A 24,756-nucleotide genomic window follows, 5' to 3' on the forward strand; every position below is an offset into this window, starting at 1 on the left:
TACAGATGTAAAATTTTCTGGAAATCTGGAAGCCACATTAAAGCCCTTTTCAGAAAAAAACCCAAAAAAATCTGAGAAAATCTGAAATATATGTAATACTTTCCCATCAAGCCTAAACTGCTCTTATTTATTTATTTATTATATTTTAACCCGCCCTCCCCACAAGCGGGCTCAGAGTAAGGTACAATATTGATTAAAATACAACATAAAAACAATAAACACAGCATAAAAACAGCAATCAGTAAAACCATTCCAAGCCGGGCAGTCCTGTACTCAGCATACAAAAAGGGGAGGTAGTAGCAGACAGATAGATTACTGTACCCCTTTTCAGGGCTGCCAGCAGTGGACCCTCCATAACCCCTCTTAGAGGGAGACTGGTGGAAGGCTCGGCACTGATGGACTAAAATTAGCCTCCACCATATGCCTGGCGGAACATCTCTGTCTTACAGGCCCGCCTAAATAATACAAGATCATGGCGAGTGTCCACAGACAGAGAGTTCCACCAGGTTGGGGCCAGGACCAAAAAGGCCCTGGCCCTGGTAGAGGCCAGCTGAGCCTCCCTAGGGTTAGGGACCACCAGTAGATGTTTTCCTGTTGAACAAAGCGCTCTCTGGGGAACATATGGGGATAGACAGTCTTTTAGGTATGCTGGTCCCATACAATGCATCATTTATAGCATATAAAATTGTACTATTTGGCATATTTATGGAATTTAAAAATAGAAACATCTTCATTTTCTGTAGGAAAAATTGCAAGTATTCCCAGTATATGAGAGAGTTGCATCCTATGCTACCGTAGCACATATATCTTAATTTTTGCCATCAGAGAGCTAGGAAAAAATAAAAGTTGATGTTAGAAAACCAATTATATGGTAAACAAAAGAGATTATTTGAACAGAAATGCTCTCATATGGTCACAATAGGTAGGATTATCAGTATATTTGGATATTAAACTTTATAACATTTAAAAGATTGAACTCTTTTTAGTATCATTCATTACTAAATGATACTAAATCATTTTAGTATCATTATATGCTAATATAGCATATTACTTGTTGCCAAAATGATTTACATTGAAACAGAAAAATTCTTGAAAATGTTGTATATGTCTACAAGTATACATAGGAATTAACATTATTGGATGCGGTAGATTGTTACATAAAAAATTTCATCCTACACATTTTAAGTAAAACCTTGTCTTTTATTTTACCCATTCCAAAAAGGGCTTGATCTTCCTTTCTGTTTTGGGGGCTAGCTTTAGGAACAAGCTTATCCTTAAGCAAATTTATTCCATTTCTGGGTCATATCTGTCATCTGTGCAAATACTATTCTACAAGGAGTATTCTCAGAGACCTTTGCTGTAATTTCCATTAACTTTTATGTCAGCAAAAGTAGCTTCTTGGGGTTGGCTACATATTTAAATGTGCTGTTTGGATTCAAGAGCAAAAACTAGTATTAATTGCATCACACGAGAAAACTTGTGTTTTCAGATATAGCCTGCAGTATTAAGAGAAGAAAATGCACGCATGGGATTGGGTGCCAAAATCTGTGAGTGCAAGGGCTGTGGGATCTTTCCTGCCTGCCCTGCCCCCCACCCCGAGACCTTTCCAGACCTAGGAAAGGTTGTTTGTTGGGTCAATCAATGTGTGTGTACTAATAGCCCTACAGGTCTTGGTCAACTGTAGTAGGGAGAAGGAGTCAGTTCTTTTTATGTCTTCCACGAGCAGAGCTTTGCCCATTCAAGAGGCAGAAAGGGCATTCTCATTCCCCTGTTTCCCGCCCCCTCTCCACTACAGCCACCTGACTCATATGGCTGTTCTTGTGACACCCCAGAAATAAACTTTCTCAGGGCTGGAAAGTGAGGAAGGGAACACAGAGAAGATACAAGACCATTAGTGCTTCAACATTTCTCTTGAAGTGTGGGAATAAGTTTCTTTTAACTTAAGTAATGGATTAGTTGTGACTGCCATCCTGACCTAAATGTTCAGCATACCAAGTTTGCTTAGTTAGATCTGCTGTAGCACAGTGGTTGAGTAGCTGGACTACAAATCAGCACTCTACAGGTTCAGATCCCTCTGCTGCTATGATCTCAGCAGGTGACCTTGGTAAACCACTCCTCTCAGCCCCAGCTTCCCATTTGTATTGTGGGGATAATAATATACCGATGTTCACTGCTCTGAGTGGGGCACTAATCTGTCTAGAAAAGCAGTATATAAATGCAGTTATTATGAGGGTAGTTCAACTGTAAGTCCCTTTAGAAAAGAACATCAAGAGCCTGAAAAGTGATTTCTTATAAAAAGTTTAATAGAATTTGTCCAGCTCCATAAACTAGCCTGCAAAACCAAAACAACTGTTGAATGGAATGTATATTTACCTATGTAAAACGATCTTCCTAGTTCAATGGCCTAACAATACTATTACTGTTCTAATAAGAAGTAATCTAGATGGAAATTAAAAGCTTTTGTTCTGAAGGATGAAAGATCTTGGATCATGACCAATACAGGAAAAGATAGTTAAATATTAATATGTATGATATGGTGTTTGTAATGCGTTAATTGATCTGCCAAGTAGCAATAGTATCTTTATGCTTTCTTTTCAGAGCCCCATATGGCAAGTCTGTAGATATGTGGTCTGTAGGCTGTATTCTTGGGGAACTTAGTGATGGTCAACCATTGTTTCCTGGAGAAAGTGAAATTGACCAACTTTTTACAATTCAGAAGGTGCTGGGACCACTACCTGCAGAACAGATGAAGCTTTTCTACAGCAATCCCCGTTTTCATGGGCTGCGGGTAATGTTTAAATTAAGTGTTTCATGCACATTGAAAGGTTGAATTGGGTGTACAAATGTGTCTGCCAAAGTAAGTCTTGATCAGTACTGTTCTGGAAAGTGGATGTGAGATTACTGGAAATCGGTAATTTTCTCTGCCATGGAAGCTTGTTGGGTGACTTTAGGCCAGTCACACACTCTCAGCCTAACATACCTCATGGGGTTGTTGTGAAGATAAAATGGAAGAAAAGAGAATTATGTAAGCCACTTTGGGTCCCTTTTGGGGGGGGAAGGGTATAAACGAAGTAAATAAAAATAATTAAACGCCCAATTAAGTTCATGATAATGGGGCATATTCTCTAAAATTGAGAGGGGAGTGGCTTTCTCAATATTTTCAGTATTATAATTAGATACTATACTTGATGGCATTAGCACCCAGAAGGATTAACGCTGCTGGTCAAACAAGATTTTAACATACTAGATTGTGCTGTCTGGAATGCTTCCTTTTTCAAAGCCTCATTATCTTTTTAATATGATGTTGGGGGTTCATTAAAAATCATGTGTGTGCATCCAAGAAACTTTCCTCTATCGTTCTCCATGAGTCAGGCTTCCTACTAATATGAAAGCATTTGCTCTTTGTGTAGAATGATTGCCACCACCACAAGTCATCTTGTTTAGGAGATTTGGTTCCATTTTCATTCCAAGTTTTGTATTATTAGATAGAAATATAGAACAAATAGATTACCATGTTAAATATTTCTTCATCTTGTCTGGGGGCAACCACCCTCGTACAAATACATCATAAAGACCGTGGAACCAGCTTCCCACCACCACCATGTTCTCAATATTAAATGCTCCTTCCTCCACAAAGACACTTTAATTGGACAGTCAGAAGAGATTAGCAAGTTATTTGTAAATATTCTTAACCATGTTCAAATATTAAAATTGATTGAAGTAAAAAAAGCAACTCTTACAGCACAATCCTATGTAATGCTTCTAAGACAAGGGTGTAACTTTGCATACACTATTTGTTGTAGCATAAGCTTTCGAGAATCAAGTTCTCTTCGTCAGAAGCATGGTACAGAAACTGGTCAAATATAGAAGAGGAGGGGGGGGGGAGGGGAGGAGAGAGAAGATGCAATTAGGGGGGGAGAGGGAGGATGCAACCAAAACATTCCTTTGCTAGTAAATGTAAACATCTCCTTTTGGTATGGAGATTAATTGGCTCGTGTGAGGCTTCAAAGGAGTTTGCCGTGTTGGTTTGTAGCGAAAACAAGGGGCGACCCCAGGTCCAAACTGAGAAAACCTACAAACCGGGAAACCACAATTCCAGAAATTAATTATAATTAATTTCTGGAATTGTGGTTCCCCGGTTTGTAGGTGTTGGTTTGTAGCAGCAAAACAACCAGACCATCCAATTCCAATGTAGTATAAGCCTTCGATAACCACAGCTCTCCCCGTCAAATGCATCTGACAAAGAGAACTGTGGTCCCCGGAAGCCCACGCCAGGCACCACTGGGCTCCCCCAGACCCCGCCTCTGTAAAGGAAATCTGTTACCTGTGATAATGTGATAACCATTCATAGTCCCTATTCAGTCCCAGCTTGACAGAGTCAAATTTGCATATGAATTCCAATTCAGCAGCCTCCCGTTGGATTTTGTTTTTGAAAGGTTTCTGTTGAACTACAGCGACCTTTAAGTCTTTGATGGGATGTCCTCGTAGATTGAAGTGTTCTCCCACTGGTTTCTGGATGTTTCCATTTCTAATGTCAGATTTGTGTCCATTTATTCTTTTGCATAGAGGTTGGCTGGTTTGTCCAATGTACAGAGCAGAAGGACATTGTTGGCACATGAGGGTATATATCAGATTGGAGGATGAGCAGCTGTAAGAGCCAGAGACAGTGTAGTTGATGCCATTGGGTCCTGTAATTGTATTCCCTGGGTAGATATAGGGGCAGAGCTGGCATCTGGGTCTGTTGCAGGGCCTGGTACCTGTGCTGGTGACTCTGCTGGCCGATTCATGATTGTGAGTGAGAAGTCGTTTAAGGTTGGGGGGCTGTCTGTAATATCTTTAAGCTACTTTGAAATGTTTAATATGTTCTAGTCTCTGGGTTAGATCCAACCGCCTTTTCCACTGATGAAAAGGGGAAGACGGGGTTTCCTTTGACCACCGAAAAGGCTATGCTGAGTATTGTAGGACCTGCATGAACAAAATGTGTGTGCAACAGGCTCTAGAGTAAGAAGGGAAGTTAGGCAAGACCAGGGCTCATTTCGAGGGGAAACACGTAGGAACGCAGTTCTGGTAGTTCCCCAAAGAGGTCACATGACAGGTGGCCCCACCCACCTGACTCTTGGTGATTTTGGGCCTGTTTCGGCCTGGATTGGGGCCGAAACAGCCCGGATCGGGCCTCTGATGGGTGGTGGATCACTCTCCCGCTCAGCAGCGGCCCAATCCTGACCATTTTGGGCCCCTTTTCGGCCATTTTCAGCCCCTTTTGCCATTTTGGGCCCAATTTTGGCCCTGAATGGCCAGGATTGGGTCCAAAACAGCCAGGATAGGTGATGTCAGGGGGTGTGGCATATGCAAATCAGTTATGCTAATGCCACATTTCTGGTTATGGCAAGGGGTGTGGCATATGCTAATGAATTATGCTAATGAGTTCCTCCAGTTCTTTTTCTACAAAATGACTCCTGGGCAAGACTGAGTGAAAAAGCTGGCTGGAAATTTTGTGTTTCTAGTGGCTGGAAATTTTGTGTTTTGCCACTGGTAATGATCTTCAGATGAATTCTGTATCATAATTTCAAATTTAATAAAATTAAAGCTTGATTTATCTTATTTTTAAGGGTAAATGGACAAAGCTATTCAGCTGTGTAGAGCTTGCATGTAGGCTATTGGTTCATTCTATTCCAAACAGCTTTTGACTGCCAAAAGATTTTATTTTCATAACTTTGTGAAACACAATCTCAGTGTTTCATCTGATTGCCCTTGTGTCATTTTCTTTTATTATTATTCAGGAGAGTAGCTAATATTTAAGCTGTGTATCATTGTGAATTCTGTTCTGGATATTTTCAGGTCATCATATACTAACAATAATGTTTTGGTGACTTTACTGCAAGTGTATGTGTATTGTTTTTATACAGTTCCCTGCAGTTAACCATCCTCAGTCTTTGGAAAGGAGATATTTAGGAATCTTAAGTGGTGTTATACTTGACCTTATGAAGGTAGGAATGTTGTTGTTGTTTTATAAACATACTTTCCATATTCTTATTAAAATTAAATTAATAAGTAGAAGTGCAATTTTTAAAATAAAAATTAGCAGCCAATGAGATTTTATGAGTCAGGTAGGAGGGAAGCCTTCTTAATATTTGCCGTAACCCGTGGGCTCGTAGTTAAGCCCAGTTTTGGAGCACCAGAAGTCTCTGAGCGCTTAGAACTTTGCACACGTGGATGTAAATAAATTACATAGATACCATCTCTGTTGGAATTTTTGGAGCCCAGATTTTTGACAGCACATTTAAACTGTGTTTCTGGAAGTAGCATTAAATTCTTTTCAGCTGAATGTGATACTTGTTGGGAAATGTCCAGATATAGATGTTAGAGGGCTTAATAATTTTGCTTTGATACTGTATACAGCCCAGTATTTTTTAAAATTGAATTTCTTTTCAAAAGAACTTGCTGAAACTGGATCCAGGTGACAGATACTTAACAGAACAATGTCTGAACCACCCATCATTCCAAACTCAGAGGCTCTTAGATCGTTCACCTTCACGATCAACTAAAAGAAAACCTTACCATGGAGACAGTAACACCTTGTCTAACAGGTAAATTACTGTACCTTATCGCATCAGTGCCATCATTATAGCATTTATTTCAGATGGTGGAAAAGACTGCTGGAAAAGACTAGTTCCAAATGTACTTGTACTTGTTATACCTGTAGATTTAAATATCTTAAATGGGCTTTCCAGTAAAACACAGTGTAAACTTGCTTCACCTCCCAGAGACTGTACAGTATTTTGCAGTCCAGCGCTTAAGACTACATTGTATCCCTGGTAAGTGAAGCAAAAATATCCCAGTAAATACTTACAAACCTATTGCTTATTGGACACACTGGAAGGAGTGTGTTATCTCAGTGCTGAGGACACTTGCTGTGCCACCTCCTTAAAGTAGCAGTAGATCCTGGTGGAAAAACTTTTCCATTTATGCAGCCAGCAGAAATGCTCCTGCTTAAATCCAGTGATTACTAGATCTAGGAAAAAGGAGGGTGATCTTCCACTTTCCTCACAGTGTTTAATTTTGAAAGCAGGAGTGAACAAAATACTCATTCCAAATATATGCTTTTGCTTAAGTTTATTCATCCTTAACAATGTGGCTTTGAAGTTTTACTTTTATTGCACATTCGCCAGTTGTCTGGAACAAACAGCCTTCATGCCAAATGTCTCATTCCATGCTGTTTGCATACTTTATCTGCAGCAGATGAAATAGCAAAAGGGTTACTGAACCAGTTCGTATATGAAGGCAGAAGTTATTAACATGTACTTTCTTTCTGTTGTTATACTATAGAAATCAAAGTAGCAAAAGTTCTGCTGTGCAGTCTCACCACAGATCAAACAGCAAAGATATACAGAATGTGGGAGTTGGACTGCAAAGAGAAGAGGCTCTTTCAACAAATGAAAGCTTTCTAAATGGAAACATTCCTGTAACTACGCATAGTCCTATGCTGTCCAAAAAGCCAAGCAATCCTTCTGGATCTGGCAGCAAAGATCTAGCTAATAACAACATACCACATCTGCTCAGTCCAAAGGAAGCAAAGACAAAAAATGAATTCGATTTTAGTTCGGAACCAAAGGCAGATGGTCCAGGTACAAAATACCTGAAATCAAATTCCAGATCTCAACATAACCGCCACTCATTTATGGAGAGTTCTCAGAGCAAAACTGGCACACTGCAACCAGGTGAAAGGCACAGCCGTCATAGCTACATTGATACCATTCCTCAGTCTTCAAAGAGTCCCTCGTATCGGACAAAATCAAAAAGTCATGGGGCTCTGACAGATTCCAAATCTGTGGGTAATCTTTCAGAGACCAGAATTCAAGTTGCAGACTCAAACAGCAGTAGGTATTTTCCATCCAGCTGTTTGGATTTGAACTCTCCTACTACACCAACACCACCTCGCCATGCTGACAGTAGAACTTTGCTCAGTCCTTCGGGGAGAAATAACAGAAATGATGGTACACTTGAATCACGAAGACCATCTACGAGACATTCCAAAACAATGGAGGAGTTGAAATTGCCAGATCATATGGAGGGAAGCCATTCGCACTCTTTATCTGCTCCCCATGAATCTTTTTCTTACGGTTTAGGTTACACAAGTCCATTCTCTTCACAACAGCGCCCTCATAGACATTCAATGTATGTGAGCCGGGACAGAGTGAGGACAAAGGGCTCAGAGGGAGGCTTAAACGTAGGGCAAGGGATGGCAGCCAGAGCAAACAGCTTGCAACTATTATCTCCGCAGGCGCAGCATAAGTCACTTACAAGATCTGTTGGTTCTTCACGTGAAGACTGTACTGAAGATCCTAACAGGGTTAGTTTGAATTGTTGGCTGTTGCAGAGTCTTCTCCCCTCCCCCATTAAATGCCCTCTTCTCTATAGAATAAATGCACACTCAAATTCCAAAAGTAGTTTTTACCTTGTCTGATAACACCTAAGAACATCAAACAGATCTCCCACCTCTGGGAAGCCTACTATGATGATCAGTTTGAACTATGAGATTTATTATATAAAACAGGCAAAGCTTAGTATGTGGTCATGTCATATATTGATGTTAGAAATTAGATGTCAGGGTGGAAAATGCTGTGTCTCTTTTGTGTCAGTTTGCTTTGATAATATGGTTGTATTGAGTTTTTTTAAAACAGTAGTGCTATTTTGGAATATTAAAAGTCAGGTAGAAATTTAAGATTCTTGTTTTCCCTGTTTCTCTATTTTACATCTAATATGTGGTATTGAGATCTGGTACACTTTCTCACCACAATTAAGTCTACCAAGGAGAACTTTATCTCACTCATAGCATTATAAAGCATTTTTTATTTTATTGTGGTCCAGACCAACTAAATGTGACTCACCATGCTGAACAGAGCTCTCCAGGCCAGTTGTTTGTCTTTCCTCTGTTTTTGTAGCATTCAAGCAGGCAGCAAAAGCAAGTGGTTTAATAGGCTGCATTCAGTTTTGTGGATTACACATTAAACATTCTGCTCTGCTCCTACATTCTGGTTTTCTGGTTCTGTCCATGTCTGAAATATTTGCTGAGTGGAACTACACATCACCTCTGTAAATGCATGTTTACAAAACCTGCCTTTGCTGAGACAGTGTAAATGCAAAGTGAGTATATGCCTAGGCTGTGCACTTGTGTGTGTGTGTGCGTGTGCGTGTGTGCGCATGTGCTTGACTTTTCCTGCAAAGTGGATTTTCTAGGAAAGCCCCCCCCCCCCCCAATCTGCTGGCTCCAATTCCATTTTTTCTTTATATACATTTATCTTAGAGTAAGGTGGGGTTAAAAGCAGCATGGTAAAGGCAGTTGTTAGAGGAAAAACTGTGCTCTCAGTTTCCCTTGTATTAAAATAGTAAGGCAGGCAAATTTAAAAACCCCATGTTTCTCTTTATGCATTATTCCATCCTTAAGTAAATTATTGGATGGGCTTAGAAGTTCAAAGTTGATTTGTATTCTTTCTTTATCTTTCCAAAGAAAGAAACACTGTTTTGCAAGAAAACTTTGGGGATTATATGTGTGAAAGTGACTTCACATAGTTGAAACCTTCCTAAAAGTACAGTCTCAAACTAGATATACTGTTAACATGTTTTGTTTACTGTGGGCCCTAAGTGTCTGAAATGAACCAAAAAAGTCTTCCAGTCCAACCTCCTCCTATTTTTGATCAGTTATGCATGTTTTTTTAATGTCATTATATATTAGTATGATAAAATAACTGGTGTGAATAAACAAAAGATGCTGTAATATATCTGACTTTTTCACGTAATCTATGTGCCACCTTCTTAAAAGAAAGGTAAGCTACATAGCTAGTGGGGCAGGGGAGGGAACCTTGCATTCAAACTGTAACCGTCACAAAAAGAACTTGGCTGGAGACAGAGACACAGCAGCGGCCTATATGGATCATTGCTTGGTCCAATGCTATTTTGTTTCTTCACTGATGTCTTGGAGCAAGTGTTTGCCACTGTGCTGATGAGTTACTAAAAAGTTTGGGAGGAAGGTTACAATGCAAAATTATTCCCGTGAGAGAACTAAGCAGGTAGTGACAAAATGAAATTAATTAGGACAAATGCAAAGGTTGCACACAGGAGAAGAACCAAATGTATACAATGGTGCCTTTCAACAATACTGCTGAGAGAGAGAGAAAGATTATGGCATACAATTTACCCAAAATGAATCACTATTGTGCTAATAGGCTAATGTTCAGGTGGCATTAATGGCAGCATTACTTCCAAGGCTCAAGAAATATTTGTACAATTCTGCTTGGAATCAAAGAAACATTGCCTGAAATATTCAGTCTAGTAGTGGGCACAATTGAAAAGTGATTTTGATGGTTTGGGAAGGGTTCAAGGGAGAAATATTTGGCTAAAGTGTATAAGACAAATCTTGCAAGGAGGCAGAAGGAGCTGGCTATGTTTAGACTTGGAGGGTGGAGGCAGAGACTGAAAGAAGAGAGGAGTCCTTTCAAATATTTAAAAATATGTTGGATGAAGAGAAGAATTTGTCCTATTGCTAAGGCTAGGAGTAAAGTGCAGAGATGTAGGTTGAAATCAAACTTAAGATGAAATATAAAACATATTTCAGCAGAGGAATTTTTCTCTGGAATCTCCTTCCTTGAAGGTGGTTGTCAAGCTTAAATAAGGCACAGAGTTTTAGCTATCAGAAGTACTATTGAAATTATCACAAGTATACTAATTTAAAGCAGAACTGTTCCATTTTCATTGTATTATTTACTGGTATATACTCAAAACAGGTATTTTCGGCTAGTTGTTTGAGAAATACCTCAAATGTGAATGAAAGCTACATAATTGTTATAGCTTGCGGGGAGTGCAGACTATATTAAATTAAATAGTCTACCAAAAATATTTCCATGTAGTCCAGACCAGAATATTGTGTAATGTGATTTATATATAGCTTAATCATGTTTCCAGACAGAACAAAAAGGAAGCTGTTAAGCCCCAGTGGGCAGTCATACATGATTGTTGAGTAGCATAGATCTAGGGTTGTGCAAGTTAATTATCAAACACACACCCTCCTTTCTTATCTTCCCTCTATTATTTATTTATGTCATTTATAGTCTGCCTTTCTCACTAAGACTGAAGGCAGATTACACAGTATGAGATTAATACAATCAGTATCAAGTAAATTTCCATACAGTATCAAGGACATTTCCATAAACGATGCCATAGGGTACATAGATAAAAGTTTTAAAAGACAGCATTAGCAAGAATCCAATACAGAGTAGAAGAAATACTGAAACAGAACATAATCAATTCTAGGACTCACATTAGACAACATGAAGCACGGGTAGTACATAGGAGTAAATATTTAAAGCAACAGATAATATGTAAGATAACATACTGGTGGAGTCTACAGTCCCTACTCATTAGCGAAGAATCTGAGACCCTATCTCTACAATACTGCTCTCCCATTTGAGTAAAAAGCCTTTTTGAATAATTAGGTTTTGCATGGTTTGTAAAAAGCCGGGGGGGGGGGGGCTGTCCTGAACTCTTCAGGCAGGTCATTCCACAGGGTAGGGTCCTGTATTTTATGTAAGAGCTAAAGTTTTTCTTCACATTCCCCTTAATAGATACATCTAGACACAGGTTTACATTTTGATCCTAATATGAATTAGAGTTCTGTTCAAATATGTATTTACTAGGAGTGTGCAAGCCAAAAATTTTCGGCTAAAGCCGAAAGCAGAAAGCCGAAAGAGGATTCTCTTTCATATAAGCCGAAAGCCGAAACGGCCGCCGTTTCGGCTTTCGGCTTACTTTTGGCTTTTGGCTTTCGGCTTTTTCAATGGGAAAATGCCTCCGGCGTCTTCCCGGACGTCTGGGGGAGGCATTTTCCCACCGAATCAGCCCAAAATTGGTGGGGACTAACCCCTCTCTAACCCCCCCCCCAAGTTTCAGACCGATTGGACTTTGGGGGGCCATGTTATGGCCCCCCAAAGCAGGTCCCCTTATCCTCCCATAAGAAAGCGAAGGAGCAGCATATTGTTAGCATGCTGCTGCTCATCTTCTTCATTATTTCCTATGGGGAAAAAATGAAGAAGCAGGCTTCCTTTGCCAGGGGTGGCATTTTGCATGCAAAATGCCCCCTTACCCTCAGGGGCCCTTCTCCCACCCTTCCTCCCACCCCCCACCAAGGCTCAGCCTGCTCCCACTTGGGGGGCTCCCCAAGTAGGTGCTCTGCTCTCATCTCTACCACTGACAGCTGGGGGAGGCTTGTCTTGCCAGGGGTGGCATTTTGCATGCAAAATGCCCCCAAGCCCTCAGGGGCCCTTCTCCCACCCCTCCTCCCACCCCCCACCAAGGCTCAGCCTGCTCCCACTTGGGGGGGCCATTTCATGGCCTCCCCAAGTAGGTCCTCTCAGCCCCTAAAGTCCACCCCTTACAGCCCCACACAAACCCAATTCCCCCCCAGCTGCCACACACAGACCCAAATCCCCACATTAGCCCCTCACAGACCCAAATCCACCCCCACCTGCCCCACACCCATAACCCCAGGAACAGGCTGGCAAAGGCCAGCCCTCTCCCTTTGTTCCCTATGCTGGGAACTTCTAAACTCTCTTTCCCTGGGCAATTCTGCACAGCCCAGGGGTGCCACAATGGTGGGCACACTTCTGAGTGCCAGCTGGTCCCTGTGAAAGAGCACCTGAACCACAGACACCCTCCCTCAAATTCCCCCACCACCTACAGAGATGGGTGGCCAGCCAGCCCCATTGTTCCCTATGATGGGAACCAACTGCACAACAAAGAATAAAACAAGAACAACACAAAATAAAGTTTTTAAAAAATTATTTTCTCCCTTCCAAAGTACAAGTAGGCAAAGCATTATGACACATTACACCAGCAGTCCCCCACACAGAAAAATAACACAACTCACTTAACATCAGAGAATCACAAAGCACGATTCCTGTCAAAAACACTTTATTTCTTGAACAGCTTTAGGTTACACAGCAGGGGGGAACACCAAAGGGCATGGCAGCACTATCTTACACAAAAATAACACAACTCACTTCACATCAGAGAATCACAAAAACACAATTCCTGGCAAAAACACTTTATTTCTTGAACAGCTTTAGGTTACACAGTAGGAGGGCACAACAGGGCATGATAGCAATGTACTACAAAAAATAATACAACCCACTTCACCGTTTTTGACAGCAATTGTGTTTGTGTGATTCTCTGATGTGAAGTGAGTTGTGTTATTTTTGTGTAGTACACTGCTTTCCTGCTCTGTTGTGCCTTCCTACTGTGTAACCTAAAGCAGTTACAGAAATAAAGTGCTTTTGACAGCAATTTTTTGGGGTGATTCTTTAATGTGAAGTGAGAGGAAGGTCCCCACCAATTTTGGGCTGATTCGGTGGGAAAATGCCTCCCCCAGACGTCCGGGAAGACGCCGGAGGCATTTTCCCATTGAAAAAGCCTAAAGCCGAAACGTTTCGGCTTTTTTTCTTTCGGCTAGCCGAAACGTTTCGGCTTAGCCCGAAACATTTCGGCTAACCTGAAAGAAGCCGAAACACTTTTGTTTTGGCTTTCTTTCGGCTTTCAGAAAGCCGAAATGCACATCCCTAGTATTTACTAAGTTACACAATATGGAAAAAGTGGCCTTACAAAATTAAGTTGTATGATAGGATACAACTTGTGATTAAATAAGACACTACTTAAATATTTGGGATAATGTTCTTTGCCATTACAGTAAATTCCTACAAGTAAACTGTTAATTTAACTTTATCACTGATATTTGTATAATAAGTAATACTAATATACACACAAAAAGCATTGAGCACATGCTTCTCTGTGTAACTGCTGAGCAGCAAGTCACTGAATCCACTGTAAAGATATTTTCATAGTCTTAATGTTGGTTATGTAGTCCTGTCTGCAGTCATTGTTGTATATGTGATATTATCATTTTTACTCTGCTATTCCACCCAGAAGATGTTCAAGGTACCTTATCTATCTTGGCTGTGGTTTTATTAGTATTAAAAGAACAATCTTAAACAGGTCTACTCAGAATCCTACTCAAGTCTATTCAGGAGGGCTTACTTACAGGGAAGTGTTCTTAGGATTGCATTGGAAGTTACCCATAGCTTGAGTTTCCCATGTATTAGAAACTTTTCATCTAAACTTTTCAGTCAGGATAAGAGGGGCTACAAAGCAAATCAGTGGCTACTGCTTAGCTCAGAACTTTCTTCTGGCTATTTTGCAAAGGTTTTGAGCATAATTTGCACATGATGATGTAAGATTATTGTTTTGGGGCAAGCCTTTGAATCGGGGTTGAACCAGTAAGGGATTGCTAGAGCAATCATAGGACCCTTTCAATCACACACAAAAAATCTGAAGTTTGAATTAATTTACAGTTACATTTTTTACAAATTGCTTAATCATGGTCATTTTTCCATTGTGTTGAACTTAAGCTTATTAAAAGTAAAGTGCACAGATAAATTCTATCCTGCTACATATAACTGGAGAACAATTTAATCTTATTAGTTTAATAAATTGCTCTTTATTTTTTAATTTAGGGTGGAACATACCATGATCCACACACAGATGATGGAACATCCACAAAAGAAAACAGACTTCTATATAACGATTCTGTACCAAGGAGAGTTGGTAGTTTTTACAGAGGTATTTTTATCATATAAAACTTTTATCAATATTGCTGCTGTTACTCTAATAACAGATAATCAATCACTATTGAACTATAGAATGGATGTGATTGATCATCTGAACCTGTAACTACAATTACCTCAAACCATGATTTGAAGCTAATTTGTTAACCACAGCTTGTCCTGCCTATAATTTTGCATGGGCATAGACTGGAGTAACTCTGCTTAGGATTTCACTGTTAGTCCTGGATTTCCTGCTCAACCTTCCATGTCCAACCTGCTTACAGAATCAACTGATAAGAGGGTCATGAAAATGATCTTAGCCTCAGATGATTTTCCCCAGTTATCGAGCCTCTCTCCATCCTTGGTTCCAAGTCTTCCTTGCAACAGACACCTGTTTTTGCTTTTCTTGTTTCCTTAAAAATCCAGTAACACAACAGGCTCCTTCCATGAATCCCTAAGGGCAAAAGTAGTGAAGTCCATTACTCTTAACTGCCTGTGGTCCATCCATTAAGTTGTTTACACAAGTACCCTATTCACTTTTATTAAACTGAGGAAATGGACTTTGGGAATTGGGGCTGGCTGTAGAGGAAACAACTGCCTACCTATTCTAGTGTCCTCTCCAACCTCTCTTCCTATCCCAGTGTCCCTTCTAACCCACTTTTATACCCAGTTCATCTTTCTCAGTTCAGTAAAGTACATTAAATCCGATTCACCTGTGAGTTTGTGTTAGCTGAATCTGATGTGTGAGGGGGGCTTTGTTGTAGATGCAGTCTCTCTTAATATTCTAGGCATGTAGTTGACAGGGAGTATTTACAAGGAGTCAAAAACATCCTGAACATAACAAGTAAAAAGATTGGGGTGAGAAGGATTCAGTATCTGCTACCCACATCAGATACGAACAAAGCTCAATTAATTCTAGGTCACCCTGGTACTTAGAAATTTTGTTGTGGCATCTGGTATTTTCAGCAATGATTTTATAGTGTCTCTTGATGATCCTCAGTTAGAAGTACAATCTTTATCATGTCACATCTGAATATGTTTTGTTGTATGATATAAAAATGCATGTCCATAAAATTTTTGTCATTGCTTGTTTATATGTTAACCTTACACCATTCGTTGGTGCTAGATGAATTCATTGTTTAACCTGTTGCTTTCTATATGGGCTCCAATATTCCATTAAATGGAGCTTTTAAAAACAGTAATGGAATTATGAGGAATTGGGGTTAGGTAAAGGTTAGATCATGAGTCTATAGCAGGTAGTTTGTATGCTACTGGTTGCTTTGTAGCTCATTCATCCCCTAGAAGATCCAGGAAGGGATTGAGGAAAGATCTGCTCTAGGCTTCAAAAGAAAAAAAGATTTGGTCATTGGATTTTTCTTCCAAGTCCATGTTCTGTTTCTAGACAGAATAAAACTTTGTCCTTGAGAAGAATTTTCTTTATTTAAACTATAAAAACTATAGACAATAAACGTCGGGGGAAAACCCCACAACATTCTAAAGGAAAAAAGACACTAACAATACATAAACAAGTAAAGGAAGAAGGGGAAAAACCCGTAAAACTAAAATATAAATTAAGTTCCAATTTTCTCCGCAACAAATATACATCATTTTCAAAGTCTCCCCTATTCTAAGTTAAAGAAAAGAACCCTCTTTTTTCTATTCATAATTCTTAATCCATAAATTCAGATGTCATCAAGTCCTTATCAATTTCATGTAAAAAGTCTATAAGCAGTTTCCATTCAGTCAAAAATGTAACTGTCTTTTCTCTAATCAGTGAAGTAAGTTTTGGCATTGACGCAAACTCCAATACTTTTATCCACCATTCCTCCACTGTAGGCAATGTTGGAGTTTTCCACTTTTGTGCAGAGTACTCTTGCTGCTGTGATCAAATATAAAAACAAAGTTCCAAAGCTTCTTTCCAACTGGCTGTCCATCATTCTCAACAAAAAAGTCTGGTTTCAACTGGATTCTAATCTTCAAAATCTTCTGAATCGATGCTTGTATCTGCAACCAGAAACTCTTTGCTTTCTTACATGTCCACCACATATGATAAAACATCCCTTCTTGTTTAGCACATTTCCAGCACACATTTGAAGCATCCTTATACATTCTAGACAATTTTTCAGGAGACATATACCAATGGTACATCATCTTATAAAAATTTTCCTTGATACTAGAGCTCTGGTATCAAGGACAGAATAAAATTTTATTACATGCTTGGTGGGAGATGGGATCACACTCCAGATATTTTGCATGATTTAAAAGGAACTCTGTGAAGCTACCAGGGCTGTGTTTCCCTGGAGAGTGGCCATCTTTTCTGTATGAGGTCAAAAATGAAGCGACACACCATCAGTTGCACTTCTAATGGTTTGTTTCCTTTATATTGCCAGCTTCAGCAGGCAACCACCCCCTGTTGACCCTACCAGTTCCAGACTCTTCATCTCTAATTGCTGCTACTGTCACTTTTGCCCCTATGGCTCCTTCCCCCAGCTCTTTAGGCTCTTGTCCTAGCTAACTGCACCCTTCATTCAGGATTAAGCCATGGATTGGCCCGTCTGTCTGAGTCCAGTGGGGAAAGCTCTTGGCTTCCCTTGGGGCCACGGACACCTTGTTACCGGACTTTGGCCTGCTGCTCCCTTCCCTCATTCAGCTGCGGCCTTTATCCTTCTTCCCCTGGCCACTCCTTGTTCCTTATTACCTGCATCCAGGGATCATTTCCTAGAAAAAGAACTGCAGGAACTCATTAGCATAACTCATTAGCGTATCTCATTAGCATATGTCACACCCCCTGACATCACCGGAAGTGTGTCAGAAGGCAACATCCACCCCTCAGGCTCCTTTCCGCAAAAGTCTCCAGGTATTTCCTTAAAGCAGAATGAACTCAAAGCAGCTTACCCTCCTCTGGAGAGCCATCCCTGCTTGCACCCACTCACTCACTCACCCACTCTCTCAAGTCACAAATGAAAACAAAGCAGCATGAATTCCAAGCAGCTTGCGTTCCTTTGGAGCTCAGCACCACTCGGCTTGCACTCACTCACTCATTTTCTCTCCCCACCCCAGTCACAAATTAAAGTAAAGGAGCAGAGCAGAATGAATCCAAGCAGCTTGCCTTCCTTTGGAGCCCAGCACCACTCGGCATTCACTTATTTTCTCCCCCCCCCCCGCCCAGTCGCAAGTGAAAGTAAAGGAGCAGAGCAGAATGAATCCAAGCAGCATGCATTCCTTTGGAGCTCAGCACCACTCAGCATTCAGTCATTTTCTCCCTCCCTCCCTCTCTCTCTCTCTCTCTCTCTCTCTCTCTCTCTCTCTCTCTCTCTCCCCCCCCCCCGTCACAAATGAAAGAAAAGGAGCAGAGCAGAATGAATCCAAGCAGCTTGCCTTTCTTTGGAGCCCAGCACCATTCGGCATTCACTCATTTTCTTTCCCCCCCCCCCCGTCACAAATGAAAGTAAAGGAGCAGAGCAGAATGAATCTAAGCAGCTTGCCTTCCTTTGGAGCCCAGCACCACTCGGCATTCACTCATTTTCTCTCCCCCCGCCCAGTCACAAATGAAAGTAAGAGCAGAATGAATCCAAGCAGCTTGCCTTCCTTTGGAGCTCAGCAACCAGCACTGGATCTAGGGTTGCCCGCGCCCGGGGCAACCCTAGGCCGACTTCCTCGCATGTGCTTTTAGCGTGCGCGTGCTCCCTGCGCGTGACGTCATCACGCAGGGTGGGACGGCGGAGGCAGCGTGCGGAACTGGGAAGCCGCCCGCGCCTTTCGCCTCCCTGCAGGCAAATGGCGCGGGTGGCCTCGCAGCCCTCCCACGCTGTTTTTGCCTGCCCCGCAGGACAGAGGGTGGCCGACTTGCCGCACACCCCCTGTCCTGCAGGGCAGGCAAAGGGCAGCACGGCCGCCCACGTCATTCGCCTGCCCCGCAGGAGAGGGGGCAGCCAGCCGCTCCCTGTCCTGCAGAGCTGGCGAATGGCGCGGGTGGCCCCACAGCCCCCCGCACTGCCTTTTGCCTGCCCTGCAGGAGAAGGGGTGCATGGCAAGCTGGCTGCCCCCTGTCCTGTGGGGTAGGCAAAAACAGCGTGGGAGGGCTGCGAGGCCACCCGCGCCATTTGCTCCCTGCGCGTGACGTCATCACGCAGGGTGGGACGGCGGAGGCAGCGTGCGGAACTGGGAAGCCGCCCGCGCCTTTTGCCTCCCTGCAGGCAAATGGCGCGGGTGGCCCCACAGCCCTCCCACGCTGTTTTTGCCTGCCCCGCAGGACAGAGGGTGGCCGACTTGCCGCACACCCCCTGTCCTGCAGGGCAGGCAAAGGGCAGCACGGCCGCCCACGTCATTCGCCTGCCCCGCAGGAGAGGGGGCAGCCAGCCGCTCCCTGTCCTGCAGAGCTGGCGAATGGCGCGGGTGGCCCCACAGCCCCCCGCACTGCCTTTTGCCTGCCCTGCAGGAGAAGGGGTGCATGGCAAGCTGGCTGCCCCCTGTCCTGTGGGGTAGGCAAAAGGCAGCGCGGGGGGCTGTGAGGCTGCCCGCACTGCTGCCTGCACCCTCTGGCAGCTGGTAGCTGCTCCCGGCGCCCCCTCCCTGGAGGCGGCGGGGGCAGACTACCCCCCTGCCCCCCCTCAATCCGGCCCTGTCAGCACCACTCGGCATTCACTCATTTTCTCTCCCCCCACGTCACAAATGAAAGTAAAAGAGCAGAGCAGAATGAATCCAAGCAGCTTGCATTCCTTTGCAGCCCAGCACTACTTGGCATTCACTCATTTTCTCTCCCCCCCCCGGTCACAAATGAAAGTAAAGGAACAGAGCAGAATGAATCCAAGCAGCTTGCGTTCCTTTGGAGCTCAGCACCACTCGGCATTCACTCATTTTCTCCCTCTCTCTCTCCCCCCCCTCACAAATGAAAGTAAAGGAGCAGAGCAGAATGAATCCAAGCAGCTTGCCTTCCTTTGGAGCCCAGCACCACTCAGCATTCACTCATTTTCTCTCTCCCCCCCCCCAGTCGCAAATGAAAGTAAAGGAACAGAGCAGAATGAATCCAAGCAGCTTGCTTTCCTTTGGAGCTCAGCACCACTCTGCATTCACTTCATTTTCTCCCTCTCTCTTTCTCTCTCCCCCCCCTCACAAATGAAAGTAAAGGAGCAGAGCAGAATGAATCCAAGCAGCTTGCCTTCCTTTGGAGCCCAGCACCACTCGGCATTCATTCATTTTCTCCCTCTCTCTTTCTCTCTCCCCCCCCCTCACAAATGAAAGTAAAGGAGCAGAGCAGAATGAATCCAAGCAGCTTGCCTTCCTTTGGAGCCCAGCACCACTCGGCCTGCACTCGGAGGAAAAGGAATCACGTGGGCGGGGCCAAAACCCACGTGACCTCTTTTTAGACCTCCCGGAACGCCGTTCCTGTGCGTTCCGGCTCCAAATAAGCCCTGCCTGCATCTGCTCCCAAGCAAGCCTTTCTTCTTAAGGAAGCTTTTGTGCCAGAGGAGTCCTTTGCTCCACAGGGAGCTAGAACAAGAGGGCCTTCCTTCCAACTGCTTCCCCCTCACTGCTACTGTTCCACCTGGCTCTCTTTCCAGGTCTGCCACTTGGTGGCTGCCCTCCTTAGGGCCATGCTCGTGCTCTACCTCTCTTTTCTTAGTGGTAGTGTTCCCTGGGCTATGACAAGTTCTCACTAAATAAAAGGGTGTAACCAGGGGTACATAACCAGTGTTACACCATATTAAATTAGATAAAACGCTTTGGTGTAGTGGTTAGGAGTGCAGGATTCTAATCTGGAGACCTGAGTTTTGATTCCCCACTTCTCCGCTTGAAGGCAGCTGGGTGACCCTAGGTCAGTCACAGCTTCTTGGAGCTCTCAGCCCACCCACCTCACAGGGTGATTGCTTTGAGGATAATAATTTTTTTATTATTTATTTTTTTTAAAAAAAAATTATTGGGTGAGTAAAAATTAATATTACAGATTTTCAATTAAAACCCTCACTTCCATATTCTCCCACCCTTTTCCCTCCCCCCTTAATCTAAGACTTCCAATCGTTTTCCAACCCGCTGTCTAAATCTACTACTTATATCCCCTTTTCTATTCTTAACTATCTTAACACACTAGTAAATTAGATAATATATATTAGAGTAAACAAAACCTAACATCAAACTATCAGTTACATTATGTTTCTAACTTATCTCCTCTCTTCTCTTGTAAAGATCAGTATCTCTTCCTTTCTGCAAAATTAATAGTTATCTAACAACCATAATTGTCCCTTTACGTCCCACTTCTTTTCCAAATACTGTTTTAGTTTACCCCAGTCATTAAGAAATTCTTCTGGATTCTGTTCTCTCAACTTTCTCGTCATTTTATCCATTTCTGCCATGTACAGCAATTTTTGTATCCAATTTTCAATAGATGGTACTTGCGTCTTCCACTTCTGAGCATATAAAATTCTTGCCGCTGTTGTCATATAGAATAATAAAGTTCTTTGTTGCCTGGGAATCTCTTCTAACGCTTTGAGGATAATAATGACAGTTTGTAAACCACTTTGAGTGGGCATTAAGTTGTCCTGAAGGGCAGTGTATAAAATCAAATCAAATGATGATGTTGTTGTTGTTTAAAATATAAAACCCCAAGGCTGAAAAAGAAGTCTGGCTCCTAATTTTTTTGTCTGTCTGGCTCTTAGAGTCAAAGAACACTTACAAAGACCTGATGGTTTAGAGAAGAGGTATGATGTATTTGATTACCTTTGTGACACTGAACGTGGTAGCAGGAGACTTTTTCTCCAGTTTAGTGTATGGATTTACATGAAAGCCTGTCAGCCTTTGCTAGTCTCTGAGCACGGGCATTTGGGGCTCACTAGCACGTTTCTGCCAGCAAAAAGCAACTTAGTGATGGACTCAGGCTGTCCATCAGAGGGATCTTGTGATACAGAGATAGCCACTGGGTGTGGAGATGTGGACTAAATCAAGATTTTTTTTTTTTAGGGTACAGCTCCCAGTTGGTTCATTCTCCCTAGTCCATGTCAGTACCATAACATGTTTCTGTTCTCAGGAGAATATTGACTGCTGAATGCAGAGACTGAAATGCCCGAATGTGCAAAGATGGGGATAAGGGTCTATTTAATGTGGCAAGAGAACACTGATAGTCATAATTTTTATAGATCGTCTTGCCCAGCAATATTGGTGATTGCAGCAGCCTGGAAATCAACTAAAATATTTTTAGTTTTGAATGTAGAGTTTGGTTTGTGGGAGTATCCAGTGATTCATTTTGAGGTAGAAAGGAATTACTGTTGGTTTTGATAGGCAAATAATTCTATTTATTAATTCAAGTTGTTGAGGAAGATATTTCCATTAAAGCTTTTTTTCAGTGTCCAAAATTTGGGCTAGAGGATTGTAGAGCTTTGTGTTCATTTTGTCTTTAATACTGCCTTTGGGTCGAATACTTTGTCCAGCTGATTTGACCTATAATTTTATTACAGCAGCTGGGACGAGAAGGAGCATCCTGTCTAATCTCAAACAGTTTGCTATAATAGTTTGTGTTTGAGTATAATCTACTCTTACAGATACTTTTTCTAAGTATGGTAATTTAAAAGTTCAACTTCTTAGCACTGGAAATCTCATTACTCTATTCTTGATCATTGTATAGAGGTCTTGTATTAAGCACAATGAGACATACCTTATAAAAAGGAGAGAGACTCCCAAACCAAAACATGTATTTAGCAGAAGTTTATAATTAGTGAAGTTTGTATACTTCCATTAGTTCTGGGCTGGTCAACAGCTCATTTCCCCCCACCCACCCCCACCAACTTTTATCTTCATACAGTGCCATCCTGACTGAGCAGAATTACCCCCTTTTAAGTCTGTTGAAGTCCGCAGGGTCAGAAGGGTTTAACCCTGCTTCAAATAGCACTGACAATAGTTTGACCTTTTATTCCCCCCCCCCATCTTTACTTTTCTTTGCTATACATGACTTGTTAGCTCTTGAAAAATGATATAGGGAAGATGGCTAGTAGATTTATGTGTGTGTGTAACTGTGTCCATTTAAAAGCAGTAACAATTTTACATGACTCAGTAGACAACTTCCCTTGGATCTGCTGGCACTACTTTTAAATGCTATGCACATTGTTTTTGTTGCTATGCTATATGCTTCCTTACAACATCTATATCATGATGAAATAATAATTTCAAAATGTATATTCTCTGCCAAAATCTGGCTTTGTTAACTATGGAAAAAAATTAGCTTCTTTATTATGTAAGCAAGATGAACTGTGATGTGATTTGAGATGGAATTTGGCCTCTGAAATTGTCTAAGAGAATTATGCTAGCAGAATTTTAAAGTACTCATCATTTTGAGAACTGATTCCAAGTTGAATCTGTTTTTCACATGCTAAGACCTAGTTCTTTTTGTTTTTGTTACACATTTCCCAATGCTGATAGAATGTTTTGTTTCATAAATTGACAGTGTAGTAAATATCTAATGATCAGGTTCACATTTGGAGAGAGTGCATTATGAAAAAGGATGTTCAGATGAGGATGGATAAACAACAGTTTGGTACTTTTTATTACAGTTCCATCTCCACGCCCAGAAGGAACATTCCTAGATAACAGTGCCTCAAACAGAATCCCTGCTCTGCCTGCAGAGAACAGCAGTATAACAAGCCACTCAAAGAGACAAACTGCTTTTGATCCCTGGTGAGAATATTTATTTTTTTATTATTTAGTTATGCCATTTATCATCTGCCTTTCTCACTGAGATTCAAGGCTGATTACATAGCATGAGATTAGTACAGTCAATATCAAGAACATTTCCATAAACGATGCCATAGAGTAAATAGATACAAGTTCACAAAGATACAGCATTAGCAGGAATCTAATACAATGCAGTGGTAAAGTCTGTGGTTCATTAGTGGATCATTTGAGATTCCTTCCCTAAAGTACAACCCTCCTATCTAAGTAAAAAAGCCTTTTTGAATAATTCAGTTTTGAATAACGAGATCTTCATGAGATATTGTGGGAAAGGAAGTGGTGATGGAAAAGGTGTTCATTTGACATTTGAGAAGGAACTGTGGCTCAGTGGCAGAGCAAATGTTCTACATGCAAAATAGACATAGAAAAAGTTTGGTCCCTGACATCTCTACTCAAGGAATGATGGGTAGCAGGAGTTATACAAGACCTTTTTCTGTCAGAGATTCTAGAGGACCGTAAGCAGGGGTCATTTCCTAGAAAAAGAACTGCAGGAACTCATTAGCATAACTCATTAGCATATGCCACACTCCCTGACATCTCCGAAAGTGTGTCAGAAGGCAGCATCCACCCCTCAGGCCCCTTTCCACAAAAATCTCCAGGTATTTCCTTAAAGCAGAATGAACTCAAAGCAGCTTACCCTCCTCTGGAGAGCCAGCCCTGTTGCACCCACGCACTCTCTCTCTCTCACAAGTCACAAATGAAAATAAAGCAGCATGAATTCCAAGCAGCTTACGTTCCTTTGGAGCTCAGCACCACTCGGCTTGTACCCATTCACTCATTTTCTCTCTCTCCCCACCCCCCACGAGTCACAAATGAAAGTAAAGCAACAGAGCAGAATGAATCCAAGCAGCTTACGTCCCTTTGGGGCCCAGCCCCACTTGGCTTGCACTCGGAGGAAAAGGAATCACGTAGGCGGGGCCAAAACCCACATGACCCCTTTTCAGATCTACCAGAATATGGTTCCTATGCGTTCTGCCTCCAAATGAGCCCTGACTGTAAATATTCAGAATAGACAATACTGAGCTAGAAGAACTAATGAGCTGATTCTGTATAAGATTTATATGTTCTATAGGCACCTCCTACTTTTTTTTATATCTGCCCTTCCCATTTCTTTGGTTATCTAAAACCTAAAGTTGAAGCATTTTGTAATTAACAAAACTGAAGGTTCAGTTCCTTGAAATGCAAGAATCAAATGTTTTATTCTTGCCTAATTTCTACTGTTAATCCTAGAGTTCTTTTTAATGGTACATTATCTCCTACATAAAGTTCTTGTGTGTTATGATGTGGTCCAAACAATTTTTGCAGTTTTTCTCAGCTGCAATGTAGCTGGAATACGGTTTGGGTCATTTTATACAAAACAGGTCTAGCTTTTCTTATCTGCCCACTACTGATG

General features: G+C 41.8%; 1 protein-coding gene across 3 annotated transcripts in view; it reads left to right on the forward strand.

The window, feature by feature from the left end:
• Positions 1 to 24,756, forward strand: part of CDKL5 (cyclin dependent kinase like 5) — a 123,641-nt gene that overhangs the window by 74,852 nt on the left and 24,033 nt on the right. For all 3 annotated transcript variants that reach the window (XM_054974705.1, XM_054974706.1, XM_054974707.1), the window contains exons 9-14: positions 2,599 to 2,788; positions 5,907 to 5,987; positions 6,436 to 6,587; positions 7,327 to 8,350; positions 14,559 to 14,664; positions 23,186 to 23,309. In XM_054974705.1, the coding sequence (XP_054830680.1) occupies positions 2,599 to 2,788; positions 5,907 to 5,987; positions 6,436 to 6,587; positions 7,327 to 8,350; positions 14,559 to 14,664; positions 23,186 to 23,309 (1,677 nt within the window). The remainder of the gene's footprint in view (positions 1 to 2,598; positions 2,789 to 5,906; positions 5,988 to 6,435; positions 6,588 to 7,326; positions 8,351 to 14,558; positions 14,665 to 23,185; positions 23,310 to 24,756) is intronic.

This window comes from Eublepharis macularius, chromosome 3 (assembly GCF_028583425.1).
Source record: "Eublepharis macularius isolate TG4126 chromosome 3, MPM_Emac_v1.0, whole genome shotgun sequence".
In the NCBI taxonomy this organism is placed as follows: domain Eukaryota; kingdom Metazoa; phylum Chordata; class Lepidosauria; order Squamata; family Eublepharidae; genus Eublepharis; species Eublepharis macularius.